Raw genomic sequence first — 13,116 nt, 5'->3', positions numbered from 1 at the left:
TGTTCACCCCAGGCTCCTCACCATAGGCTCCTGCAGGGCTAGAGCCTGGGCTTGCCCTAGGGGAGGCCCTCCCCACAACTGCACCATGCCAGTCTAGGTCAGGGCTGGGGGAGAGGGACCCTTGGTTCTGGCCAGGTCCAGCCAAGCTGTCAGAGCAAGAGGGATGATGTGAGGTGGGGGGCTGGAGCTGGACTGCAGCCCAGGCAGCTTTGAGCATTAAAAGTCCCTGCAGGAGGGGGCAGTATTAGGGTTAAATAGGCTGGTCAGCACCAGTTCTGACCCCCTGGACCAGCTAATACAGGGGTGGAGCAACATCAGAGCCTGCATGGGCAGTTCCTGCTGCCAAGCAGGGGGGCACAGTCACTGCAGGCCAGGAGACCAGGTCTCCATTTTCCACATGCAGCCCTTGGCTCAGGCTCTGAGCACCAGCAAGGACTGGGCCAGAGCACTGAGAAGTTTGTTTTTCCACCATAAAACCACAAGGAAAAATTTTCCATGTGGGATTCAACTGAAACCAGAAGCCTCCCCTGGGAGTCCTGTGCCCAGGCCCCCCTCTTGACTCACCCTTCCCTAAGTTGGGGCTAGAACCCAGGCTCCCTGACACATGGAGCCCAATTCCCTGGTGTGCTGGGGCAGCAGGGTGAGGCTGCTCTTCTGAGGAGGAACTAGGCAGAGACAGAAGCACCTTTAAGTTACTTTATTAAGTGACAGGGTGAGGTCCCTGCCAGCTCATTACAGCATTGCCCAGCACCCCCTCTGCCACAGGGAGCCAGCAGGCCCTGCCCCCCTTTCACCTAGGGGTCAGTGCTTGGGGGGCCCAGGGGATCACCTGACCAGGCCCAGCTCCAGCCAGCCCCTTAGAGGGGAGCAGGCCCCTCCCAGCTGGACACAGCCACGCAGGAAGGGACAGGGCTGGTAGGATAGCATTCCAGCCCCAAACAGGGGCACAGGCAGCAGCCACCTGGGCTAGGAGGGGTGGGGGGAGCTATGGGCAGAGGGAGTCCTGCTCCCTGGGGCAGCTGTAGGTGGGCTCAGGCCAGGCTGTCTCATTTCCCAGAGGCCAGGTCCCCTCCCACCCAAGGCCTGAGGCAGTGGCCCTGGTACCTAGTCCTGTGCCCAGCACCCCTCCTGCAAGGAGGGGGGAGTTCAAACACATAATTCCATGGTGACAGAAGCTTAGAAGATACAAAATAGACAAGACATGGAGACAGACAGACACCCACCCACCCCTTGTCCCCCACACCAGGCCCATCCCAACCTGCTTATCAAATGCAATTCACTATATACAAATCATTGCAAAATCATTTAAATAGCTCAATTTCTGTATAGTTATGTATAATATACACAGCCCAGGGGCCAGGCCCTGATCCACACCTCATGGAGGGAGGGGGAGAGACATGCCCCTGGGGTGCAGTCTGACATTCAGATGGTTGGGAAGGGGGCAGAGAGCAGAGTAGCCAGTCTAGGGACACCTAGCCCCTCCCCTCAGCCTAGGGTGGGGGTAGGGCCAGGCCTTACCAAGGCAGTTCTCCCCCCATGCCCTTTGACCCCATAGTTTTAGTGTATTTGGCAGTTCCCAGGATAAGCCCTTCCCCCTTTGCTGGGCCCTGCCTAGGCACACAGCCAGGGCACAGGGGTCCTGCAGCAGCAGCTGTGTGAAGGGCTTTCAACCCAGAGAGGCCAGAGAGGTTATTTAGGGGTGCCCGGCTTCTTGGGGGTGCCTGGCTTCTTGGTCTGCCAGAGGTGGCCCTGGATGGTGATGGCGTCAACGTTCATGGACATGGTCTTAGTGGGGATCTGGGTGAAGCGCTTGCGGTCTGAACTGTACTTGTAGATACCCTCAATCATGGCCAGGCTGATGGTGCGGGGACCGTAGCCCGTCAAGCGCATCAGCTCCTCCGTCTCCCCTGCTGGCGTGTAGAGTGCCCGGAACTGGCAGCTGGAGTCTCTGAACAGGATCAGGAAGTGGTGGGCTTTGCTCTTCTCCATCTCCTGGGGGGCAGAGGGGAGGTTAAGAGACCAGGCAAGCCCTCAACCCCACAATACAAGGGCCCCCTAACCCATTCACCCCCCCCAGCCACACCCCAATCACTGCCTGCTCCGGGATGGGGGAAAGTAAGAGCTGCTCCCCCCCCCCTTCCCCTCACCTCCAGGATCTTGTTCTTGTGGGGCTCGTTGACACGGCCAGCCAGACAGCAGTGTGACAGTGCGTTGTGGATGATGTGCTTGTTGGACTTGGCACTCAGCTCTTTGTACAGTTTGGGCCCTGCCAGGGAGAGTGGGTTAGAGCTAGATCCAGTGATCTAGGAACTGCCCCACCAGGCCCTGCCCCCACCCACAGGGGACCTCCCACTGGGCCCCAGCCAGCCAACAGACCAGCCCAGGTAGTTCTAATCAATGTCCAGGGGGATGGTGGTGGCAGCTAGAGGTTTTTTTGGGGGGAGGGAGGGGTCTTCAGCTGTGTACTCAGGACTGGGGAAGGCAGCAGGAGGTGGAGGCAGGTGAGAGCCTGGTGGGAAAAGGGGAGGGGTCTCAGCCATTATCACAAAGTGGGAACTTTTTAATGAATCCTCTGTGCCTCAGTTTCCCCTATATTCTGCATGTGGGAGAACTGTTTGCTCTCAGGGCAGGCTAAGAGACAGAGGTCTAAATGGCACTGAGCCAGCATGGGCCTTTAAACAGGGGTTGGCCTCAGCCAGTCCTTAACCGAAAATGTGAGAAAACAATGGTACAGGACACTGGCACCTTGCCCCAGCACCCACAGGAGAGGGATTTCCCAGCCTTGCCCCAGAGCACAGACCCCAGCTCGAAGACAAGGGAGGGGGGTGGGGGAGCATTAGCTGCTGGAAGGAGTCGGGGCTCCCACCTGGGATCTAGCCAAGGAGGTCAGACAGAGCCTGAATGTAGGGGCTTGGCCAGGCTCATGGCACCCATCATTGCTCTGGGCTGGCCTAAGATCTTCCCAGGCTGGGGTCCAGGTGGCTAAAAAACCCGACTGTTCTGACAACGCTGGGTGAGTGGCCCCGTCACCTGGGCTGAGGGGCATCGGGCCCTGCGGCGTGGACAGGTCTCTACCAGGGTCTGTCTCAGCTGGATTCGCTGGGCAGGAAGCGGGGAGGCTGTGTGGCCTGTCCTGGAGGAAGAGTGAAGCGAAGGGCTTCCTCCCCGAGACTTCCCCAGCTTGGGGCCTGGCACCTGGGTACTCAGGGATGGAAGTAGGGGCGGTGGAGGCAGAGCAGGAGAAGGAAGGGGTCTCACCTGTTTACTTGGGGATGGAGGCTGGGAGGAGGCAGTGGGATAAAGGCAAGGCGAGGGGGGAAAATGGGGCAATGGGCAGGGATCTTACCCACATACTCTGGATGGAGACAGGGTGGTAGGGGAAGGCAGGGCAGGAGGGGATCTGGAGGAGCAGTAGAGGTGTGGGAAGGCAGGGCAGGGGGGTCTCACCCTTGTACTCAGGCACAAAGCAGGGGGAGGGGTCTCTTCCATGTGCTCTGGGCTGGAGGAAGGGCAGCTGGGGGTGGGGGGGGGGTCTTACCAGGGTCAGAGGTGGGGGATGAAGGGGTGGCAGGGCAGGGGTGACTCACCCATGTACTCTGGGCCTGAGTAGGGGCAGTGTGGGAGGAGGGGGGGGGGGGGTCTCATTCATGTACTCAGGCACAGAGTTGGGGGAGGGCAGGGTGGGGGGGGTCTTACCCATGTACTCTGGGCCGGAGGAGGGGCAGTGGGGCGGGGGGGAAAGGTGGTGTCTGGGTGTCTGTCTCACCTGTGTACTCTGGCACAGAGGCAGGTGACGAGGCAGTTGATGCGTTCTCCCAGTCCCGCTCACGGCTCTGGCTGCCCAGCAGACGGCTGGGGGACATCAGGCCCGAGGGGGACGCAGCTCTGTGGGGCAGGGGGGCAGTTAGAGACAGGGCAGGAGTTCCAATGCAGGAGCCAGTCAAACCCCCCCTCACCCTCCAGCCCCCTGGGAGTCACCACCCCCAAAACCTTCCATCTCCATCACTGCCCCCACAGGAGACTCCACCCCCCACTCCCCCAAGAAGGGAGGAAGGACTCAAGGGATCCCCAGGCCAGCCCCCCAGCCTCGGGTTTCCCCTGCCAATGGGAGCTATGCTGCTTTCTCCCCTTGCTCCAGGCCCCTGGGAGGAGCCAGAATGAATGCTGCCCCCGACCCCAGTATCTAAAGTGGCAGAATCTGGGGGCAGAGGGAGGCCAGGCAATGGAGAAGCACAGGGGGTTACTTGCCCAGCCCACTCCCCAACGCTCTCACCTGGAGGGTCTCTTGACCATCAGCGAGTTCCCAGGCTCGTTGGCCACAGTGGAGAGGGATAGGGTCGATTGGGAGTACACCTTGCTGAGCCTGGAGCCTGGGGGGCAGAGATCTCTGTCAGACAGCACCCAAAACATTCCCCAGCCCCCCAAAAAAGCACCCCCCCCCCAAGTTAAGTCAGACTTGGCTTCTGAGCCCTCCAGGTCCTGGAGTATGGGGTTCAGCTGTGCGGGACAGCTGGGCAAGGGGTGGCCCCATGAACCCATCTCCCCCCCACACCCACTGTCCATGAACCACCCTCCCCCCAACCGTACCGAGGAGCCCCTTGACCGGGCTGCGGGCCAGGGCCGAGTCGTCGCAGAATACCGTCTTGGGCCGCCCCTTCTTGAGGGCGCGCACCGTGGTTGGCTTCTGCCGCAGCACCTTGTCCAGGTCCTCCATGAGCTTCAGCTGGTGACGCCGCAGGTACTCCTGGCGCGTGAAGTCGCCGCGCCGTGGGCTTGCTTCCTCCTCCGGCCGCGGGCGTTCCTCTGCCTGCAGCCTGGCATGGGGAGCATGGCCCTTAGGCACTGGGCTCTGCCCCAAAGCCGCCCAGCCAGCCCTGCGGCAGAGCTCCCTGCACCACCCCCACCTGGCACCAGCCCATGCTGTTCAGACCAGCCCCCCACCCCTGGGTACCTGCAGACCTGGGCTCCACCCTGATGCTGCCCAGTCATGCCCTCCTCCTAAGCACCACCCTGGCACCAGCTTCCACCCCCCTGGGTGCCACCCAACATGGGCCCCTACCCCCCACCTGGCTGCCTCCTCCTTCTGCTCCTTCTCAGCCTCCAGCCACTGCTTCCGCTGCCGCGCCTCCTCGTTGCGCCGCGCCTGGCGCTCCAGCAGGCTGGCCCGCTTCTGGGCCATCTCGTCCTCCGGCTTCTCGTCGTCCTGGGCAGGGACGGAGCTAGTGAGCGGGAGGGCCAGGGTCCGCCGGCAGCAGCGATGGGCGGCATGTGGGCACACAGCAGGCCCCAGGCACGTGGAGCACTGGCACAGCTCCAGCAAGGGCAGGGAGGGAGGGCACATCCCCATGAAGCCAGAACAAGCCTTAGTGCATCCTGGGTATCCCAGCACCCCCCAGCCCCTCACCAGCTCCACTGGCCTCAGCAAGCCACGCAGCTGAGGGCAGGGCCCAGCTATCCCAGCCCACAGCCAAGCTGGGCCACTAACCTGCTGCTTCAGAGGGAGGGGCAGGAAGCCACCCTGCTCAGGGGCAAATACTGACCATCCAGGCCTGTAACAGCAGTGGTGTTACCCAGACCAGTATCTAATCCTCAGAGCCAGCTAAGCTCCTGCCCTGGGCACTATCCTGAGGCAAGGAGTTCCCCAGGGGAACGAGTCATTTCCTAGGCAGTCCTACAGCTATGGCTTGTGAGACCCGGATGGCAGCGTGAGACCCAGGTCCCCTTGCTGCTCTCAGGTCAGTTAACCCCCTGCAGCGTCCCCCATGCAGCCCCAGCATGTGGGAGTTAATAAAAAAAAAGACAATAGCTAGACCCAGAGCCATAAAGATTCTGAGGTGCCCAACTCCCATGGACCCTACACCCCCATCCCTCCATAATGTCATGTGTTCTAGACAATAGACTCATCGTGGGAGACTCCAAAGGGTTAACTGTACAGCTGAGCCGACATCCCATAGCACTGCCCCCATATGGCCCACTGGGGCAGGAGCGACCCACAGCCGCACCCTGCCAAGACACCGGTCGATGCCATGGCACCAGACGGGCAGGACTGCATCCCAGCCAGCCCCCTGCTGCAGATCCTGGGGGAGGAGCCTGCTCAGAGAGGGCACCTGGGGGAGGCAGGGACCCAAAAACAGCAGCCCTAGGATTTCCCTACAGGAAGAAGTTGGCTGTGACCCAAGGGAGCCTGGGAGGGAGGGAACCCCACAGAACCCAGCACTGGGAAACTGGCTGGTTCAGATGACAGCACCCCTAGAGGGGAAAGGCCCCATGTCCCATTCCCTGCACCCCCCTCCCCAAAGCAGAACACTCCCAATCCAGGGGCTCCTGTGACAGGATGGCAGGTTGTGGCCGAGACAGGCTCTGGCAGGCAGTACAGCGATGGGCCGTGGGAGGGGTACCCTGGGGCAGCGGGGTGCATGGCTCTGTCCCATGTGGCCTGGCTCTCACCTTGAAGAAGAAGCCCAGGCCGGCCCGTGGCTCCATGTCCAGCACCTCGGTCAGCGACTCCTCCAGCGAGTCATCCCTGTCGCCCTCCTCAGCCTGGAGGCTGGACAGCGGGATCTCAATGAGGCTGCTCCGCCGCTCACCCGGTGAGGACACATCGCTGGTGCCGTCCCCGGACACCCGGGCACTGCCCACCCCGCTCTGTGGCACCACGGAGGCCACAGGGCGCAGGTTGCCCTGGGTCTCCAGCTCAGGGGAGTCAAGCAGCTGCTCCGGCCCAGGTGCCTCCTCCGAGAAGTAGATGGAGGAACGGGTCTGCACGGGCACCTGGCTGGGCGAGAACTTGCGCAGATGGGGCAGGGTGTCCACATTGTGGGGGGGCGTCAGCACCCGGGTCAGCGGGGGCAGCTTCAGCTCCACGGGCCGGGCATGCTTGGGACTCTTGGGGGGTGTGGGGGCAGCCTTCTTGGGGGCTGGCTGGGGCGAGCAGGGCGCGGCAGGGACGGGGGGCTTACGGGAGGGCGAGGGCGAGGAGGACGAGAGCTCCATGGAGCGGGGTGGCACGAATTCCCGGCTGGCCCGCGGGGCGGGGCCCTTGGGGGCCGGGATGACCCAGGCCTGGCTGGGCTTCTTCTCCTGGAGCAGGCGCTGCTGCTGCTGGCTCAGGCGCTGCATGTCCAGCTGCAGGGAGCTCAGCGCCGTGTTCAGCTTGGCCACAGCCCGGTTGTAATCGCCCAGGTTCTCGTCCAGGGGGGCCCCCTTGATCTCTGGCGAGAACGTCACCTGCTTCTCCAGGTGGCCCTGGCCTGGGCCCTCCTCCTCGGCCTGCGCCTGCGGGCCGCCCCCCGCGTCCTCTGCCTCCAGCCGGGCCAGCCGCTCCTCCAGCGACAGCTTGGCCTCCCCCTCCTCCCTGTCCTCCTCCTCCTCCTCTCCCCCCCCATCCCTGCGCTTGAGCTGCAGGAAGGCGCTCTTGCCCAGCCGCTGGCGGTGCTTGGCAAATATGGCCTCGATGCGCTTCTTCTGCGCCTCAATGGCGCGCCGCTTCTCCTCCAGCCGAGCGCCCAACTGGTTCATCTCGGAGCTCAGGGCAGGGCTGCGGCCAGGGCTGTCCTCGGGGGGCACAGCACCCACCTCCGAGCTCTCACCAGTGCTCTTCTGCAAGGCCTTGCCCTCGGGGGCTGTCAGCTTCTTCTTGCGCTCGGCAAAGCTGGTCATGCGCACGCCGGCGCCCGAGGAGCCCGCGCTGTCGGGCTGGGAGCTCAGCGAGCTCAGGCCCGAGGAGGTGTCGTCCTTGGTGCCAGGCGGGTGGGCGGGGTCCTCGGCGTCTGAGTCCAGGCTGCCGTCTCCAGGTGGGGTGGGGCCCTCAGCACGCCCATTGGGAGGCCCGCTGTGGAAGCGGTAGACAGCCAGTGCTGGCGTGGGCTCTGGTGCCCGGGGGGGCTTGGGGGGCTCTGGCGAATGCAGGTAGAAGCCGTCGGCCGCCCCCTCAGGGTGCAGGCGCTCACTGCTGTGGATGATCTGCAGGGCCTCCTCAATGGTGGGCAGGTCAGGGTACCCGTCTGCCAGCCCGTTCTCCACTGGGGGGCCCTCGCGCTCCGCAACCCCCTTGGCAGACAGCGCCACCTTATGCACCGTCCGGTGCGGCGCCACCAGCCCGTTGGGGGCCTCGTCCTTGGCCAGCCTCTGGGCGGCGTCCTCAGGGGGCGGGCCAGAGGAGCTGGCCAGGCAGGTGGGCACAGGTGCCAGGCTGTCTGAGCTGATGGAGCGCAGCATGCCCACGGGGTTCCCCATCACTATGTCCACGTCGCTGTCCAGCCCAAAGGGGATGCTGAACGACACGGCCTGTGACAGTGGGTGGCTGCAGGGAAAGGAGGGGTGAGGGGCTGGGCAGGGACAGGCCCTGCCCCACCATGCCCACCTCAGAGGGGAACAGGCCCCGCCCCCTGCACAGAGCACAGATGGCTGCAAGGACAGCAGGGGGCCAGAGTCTGGCTGTGCAGAAACAAGCCATGCCCGCAGAAAGGGACAGTACCCCCCCCACCACATGTGCCAGCCCTGGCCCCTGCACAGACCTGGGGGTGAGAAGGGCTGAGCTGGGGGAAGGCCCCGCCTCCCATATCCCCATCCCCACTCCAACCCCTTGCATGGAAAGCAGGGGGGAGGGAGGCTGTGGGGAGAGGGTTAGGGCTCAACAACCAAATCCCCATACTCAGTGGGTACAGGCCCCTCCCCACAGAGATCCCAAGGAACCATGGCCCAGCCCCCACACCTGCAGTGCTCCCCACCCACTCGCACTGCCCCCTCCTGCCTCACCTCAGCTGTTTCTTGCTCCAGGATTTGCCAAATCCGCCCTCCACATGGGACATTGAGGTAGAGTGGTGCATGGAACCTGGGGCGCAATGATACAGTCACACAGAACCCCCCCCAGACAGCCTGGAGCCCCCCCAAGGCCCTGGGACCTCACACCAACCCCCTGCTGTGACAGCCCAGAGCACCCCAACCCTCAGGACCCTGCCCTCTCAGATGGCCCATAGCTCGTGATGCAAAACCATTTAGGGACCTCACAGAACAGCTCAGTTCCACCCAAACATCCTGGGACCCCACCCTGCCAGCCCTCCAGGATGGCTCAGATCCAGCCCCCACCCCAGGCAGCTCAGAACCATCCACCCCCACCCCCCGAGGAACCCCACAGCTCCACCCTCTGCCCCCCTCCCAGAGGGAGCCAGAGCTTTCCCCAGCCCCCTCCACGATGGATTGGGGCAGGGACTGGGTCTATAGGGACCTGGGCTGGGGGGTTACGATGCCCCTCTCTATACCCTTCTGTGTCCAGGGGCAGTGCAGGGCCCTGAATGCCAACTCAAGGGGTTCAGGTCCAGATGAAGCAGGGTGGGCCTGGAGGTCTGTCCCCCCCACCCCCCACACACACATACCCCCTAGCTGGGGGCCTTCGCAGACAGCAGGCTTCGTTCAGGAGAGTGTGCACCAGTCTGAGGTCAGACCAGGCCTGAACCCCACACAGCCCCAGCAATAGCTGGAGCCTTCCCTGACCCCATCCCCCGTAGAGGGCAGGGCATCTCACCTAGCGAGCCTCTGAGCGGCGACTGCGGCTGCCCGCCTGGCAGGAGCGGGTGTAGGAAGCTGAACACCGGGGAACCACTGTGAGAGAAACCGCACACGAGATCACATATGCCCCTCATTTCCTCCCACACCTGAGCCCACAGGTGCCAGCTCAGCATCACCTGGCCCCAGAGGAGATGGCTGAGCAGCAACCCACAGGCACCCTGTGCCAGCCCACCAGTGGGCTCCTGGCTTTGGGTATGGGGCACATGGTGTGTCACACTGAGATGTCCACCAGGGGGAGCTCTGCCTAGGTCAAAGACTGGTAGGGGCAGTGATCTGGGGCAGAAGCCAGTCAGACTCAGACTGAATTTTACAAAATTAATTTCATTCAAGTTCTGCCCTGGCAGGAGTTCAGGAACTGAAGCTCCAGTCAGCTGTGATTCATGAGTCAGGACTCCTGGGTCCTATCCCCAGCTTCTGGAATGGAGTGGGGGCTAGTCGTTAGAGTAGGAGCGGGGAGCCAGGACCCCTGGGTTCAATACCCAGCTCTGGGAGGGCTCTGCCAGGGACCCCCACAGCTGTTTTGGGCCAATATCCTGCTCTGCAGAGACACAGGTTGGGGGGGGGGAACCCACTTAATTTAAAAAAAATCCAATTGTTGGGGGTGGGGGTGTTGGTTTTTCTTTTGGGGGAGGGGCAGCCCAGTCTCACATCCCCACTGAATGTTTCTCTTCCTGGGCGGAGGAGGAAATTGCCCCCTTACCGCTCTCCTCCCCAATCATGATACACTTGCTGCCCCTGGAGGGGGGACAAACCAGTGGCTGCAGGGGTCCACCTGGTGGGTCAGAGCTGATCCCGCCCAGGTGCTATTTAAGCTGGCAGGTGAGTCAGGGCATCCGCACGAGCCCAGCCAGGGCCTGGAAACTGGCATCCCAGCAGGTAGGTGCTGCAGAGACTCCAGCCCCCCAGCACAGCCCGGAGGAACCTCCCCCGCACCAAGGGGGTGAAGAGGGGTCAGGCTCCACAATACCTCTGCTGACCCAGCTGCGGGCCCCCAAGGGACCATGAAGGGGAGGCTGGTCCAAGACCCACCAGATATGGAAGAGTCATCAAGAGCTCAGCGGGAGGGAATGACCCAGTGCTACCAGTCTGGTCAGACAGGAGTGACCTGGCGAGAGCACCCTCTAGTGCCACACTGGGGCCAGCACTGACTGGCAGGTGAGAGCGCCCCCTGCAGAGCCCCTGCAGCACAGCACCCCCTAGCCCCACACTGGGGCGATGGGGCCAGCACAGAGCAGACCTGGCCCCTCACTCACCAGCTCCTAGGGTACCCCAGCAGGACCTGCCTGCCAGGCCAGGCCGCAGGGGCGCAAGACTCACCTGTTGCTGTTCCCACTGCTGGGCGCCAGGGAGTTGCTCACAGCAGGCGGATCTGGAAGGCAGACACAGAGCGTGAGTCTCTGCCCCCAGCCACTCCTCAGGGACGGGCATAGGCGGCGTCCGCCCTGGCCATGCTGCCAGCCCCCCAGCCCCGACCTGAATGGCAGCCAAGGTCCTTCAAAGGGCTTTGCCGACACAAGGGCCTTTGTTCTGGGGCTGGGCTGAGCCAGCTCCCAGCATGCTCCACTCCCACTCCTCCCCCACCCCAACCTTGGCCAGGGAACAGCAGCTACAGCCGGGGCAAGGCGGCTGGAAGGGGAAGTCCCCCATGGCTGGGGAATACAATGAACCCCCCCACGTCCCAGAAGCGGTCAGTCAGCATGACTTCCTGTGCTGGACCCCAGGCAGGAGATTATCTGCCCCTTTCAAACAGGGCACTCCAGCCCCCCCTGCACCCAACTGTGACCGGGGGCAGGTGTCTAGTGCCAGCCAGAGGGGAGGGATTAGAGGCAGCTTTGCCCCAGGGTGATGGCTGGGGGAGAAGAGAACCCCTCCCTCCCAAACTTAGGTCAGCCCCTTGGTACCTTTGAGTCCCCCCAGCTCCTTGGGGCGCACAAAGTCTGGCTTGAGCACCTCGAAGCACAGGAAGAGCTCAGCCAGGAACACCCCAATGTTGATCTGCAGGGGTGTAGAACAGATGCTCACATGCTCCGAAGGGGCCAAAGCAATGAGACCTCCCACCCCAAGGCACCCCCTAGCCAGGAGAGAGAGGATGGACTCCGCATACCCCTCCCAGGGTGTGTGCAGACCATCAGGAGGAGCAGGGTGCCCCCCTCCCAGATCAAGGGACTCCAGGGCACACAGTCCCCCTGGCTGGGGGCACCAGTCCTGTGCGCAGCCCAGAGACGGCCCTTTGTGCCAGGCTTCACAGCACCAATTAGAGCAGCTGGAGGTGACGGCCAAGGCCTCATTAGGACCAAGCCGGGCTGTTCCGCCAGGCTGGCTAATCTGCACCCTTCCGCCTCAGTGGAGAGCAAGGGGCGCAAGCTGATGGGGCTGCAGTCAGAGAGAGATGGGCAGAGTTCCCCAGGACTCCGGAGCCAAGAGCTTTATGGTTATGTTTAACCTGGCCCCAAAGTTTGCACCAGGACAGGAGGGGTGTCCTCCCAGGGTGAGTGTGAGCCAGGCACCCCACTGCACGCAAGCACCCATGGCTCCCCTCAACAAATTCCCCGACCCCAATGGCATGACCCCCCCCCGCCCCAAGCTCCCACACCACCTGGGGCATGATGAACCTTTCCCACCACACCACCACCCAGGCAAGTCTCCCTTGCACAGGGCATTGCCCACATGCTGGGGACACCTTGGCTCAGGCCCCCCCATCCCACTCACCCTCAGCACTGGGGGCACATAGAGCAGGTCCTCCAATGCCAGGGGGCAGCAGCTGCCCAGGTACTTGGTGCAGAATTCCTGGATGAGCTGCAGGTTGTAGAGGCTGTCGGCCACTGACATGGTCTCCTTCAAGCACACGTCTGCAGGGAGTGGGGCATGAGTGCTGCCCCGGGGACTGCCCCCCCGGCGAGGCTCCTCACCCCTGCCCCTCCCCAAAGACTGCCTCCCGACCTATCTCCTACCTCTCCGAGGGACTGCACCTCCCCAAACCTACCCCTCCCCAGCCAGGCACCCCACCCCTGCCCCAGGGTCCACCCCTGCCAGACGTACCCCTCCCCAGCCAGGCTCCCCACCCTGCCCCTCCTGGCCCCAGGGACTGCCCCCCCAGCACAGCCCCCAGGCTGCCAACCCATCACTGCCTGGCACCCCATCCTTCGTCCAGCCCTGGATTTGAACTCACCCTCCAGACGCACCACATCAGGGCAGTAATAGTGGATGGTGGCGGCGATGGCACCCCCATTGGCCAAGTCCTTCATGCCCATGACAGATGTGAAGCAGGGAGTCTGTTTGGGCAGCACCTTGTCCTTCCGGTACCGGATCTGCCCAGAGCAGAGAGAGGGGGGTGAACAGCTTTGGGGGAGGGGGGGAATTAAAAGACAGTGGCATTGCAGACCCCTCTGCTCTACCCACCACCCTCACAGGTCAGGGGACCTCACTGCCTAGTAACCCTACCCCCTCCCATCACTCCAGCTGTCCCCAGCATGCTGGCTACAGACTCCCTGTTCTCCCAGCCCCCGCTCCCCATGGGGGTCTCTGGCTCAGCAGACCACTAATGCCCCC

General features: G+C 63.1%; 1 protein-coding gene across 5 annotated transcripts in view; it reads right to left on the bottom strand.

Moving 5' to 3' along the window:
• Positions 1-682: 682 nt before the first annotated feature.
• Positions 683-13,116, bottom strand: part of CAMSAP3 (calmodulin regulated spectrin associated protein family member 3) — a 35,676-nt gene continuing 23,242 nt past the window's right edge. For all 5 annotated transcript variants that reach the window (XM_073319249.1, XM_073319252.1, XM_073319251.1 and 2 more), the window contains 13 exons: positions 12,737-12,875; positions 12,277-12,416; positions 11,469-11,562; positions 10,885-10,936; positions 9,524-9,600; positions 8,758-8,833; positions 6,448-8,302; positions 5,067-5,203; positions 4,588-4,814; positions 4,274-4,370; positions 3,767-3,885; positions 2,148-2,266; positions 683-1,992 (listed from right to left, as the gene is read on the bottom strand). In XM_073319249.1, the coding sequence (XP_073175350.1) occupies positions 1,690-1,992; positions 2,148-2,266; positions 3,767-3,885; positions 4,274-4,370; positions 4,588-4,814; positions 5,067-5,203; positions 6,448-8,302; positions 8,758-8,833; positions 9,524-9,600; positions 10,885-10,936; positions 11,469-11,562; positions 12,277-12,416; positions 12,737-12,875 (3,435 nt within the window). In that variant the 3' untranslated portion in view covers positions 683-1,689. The remainder of the gene's footprint in view (positions 1,993-2,147; positions 2,267-3,766; positions 3,886-4,273; positions 4,371-4,587; positions 4,815-5,066; positions 5,204-6,447; positions 8,303-8,757; positions 8,834-9,523; positions 9,601-10,884; positions 10,937-11,468; positions 11,563-12,276; positions 12,417-12,736; positions 12,876-13,116) is intronic.

The sequence above is a fragment of the Lepidochelys kempii genome, chromosome 20 (assembly GCF_965140265.1).
Source record: "Lepidochelys kempii isolate rLepKem1 chromosome 20, rLepKem1.hap2, whole genome shotgun sequence".
NCBI lineage: Eukaryota > Metazoa > Chordata > Testudines > Cheloniidae > Lepidochelys > Lepidochelys kempii.
This window is presented reverse-complemented; position numbering and strand designations above follow the sequence as displayed.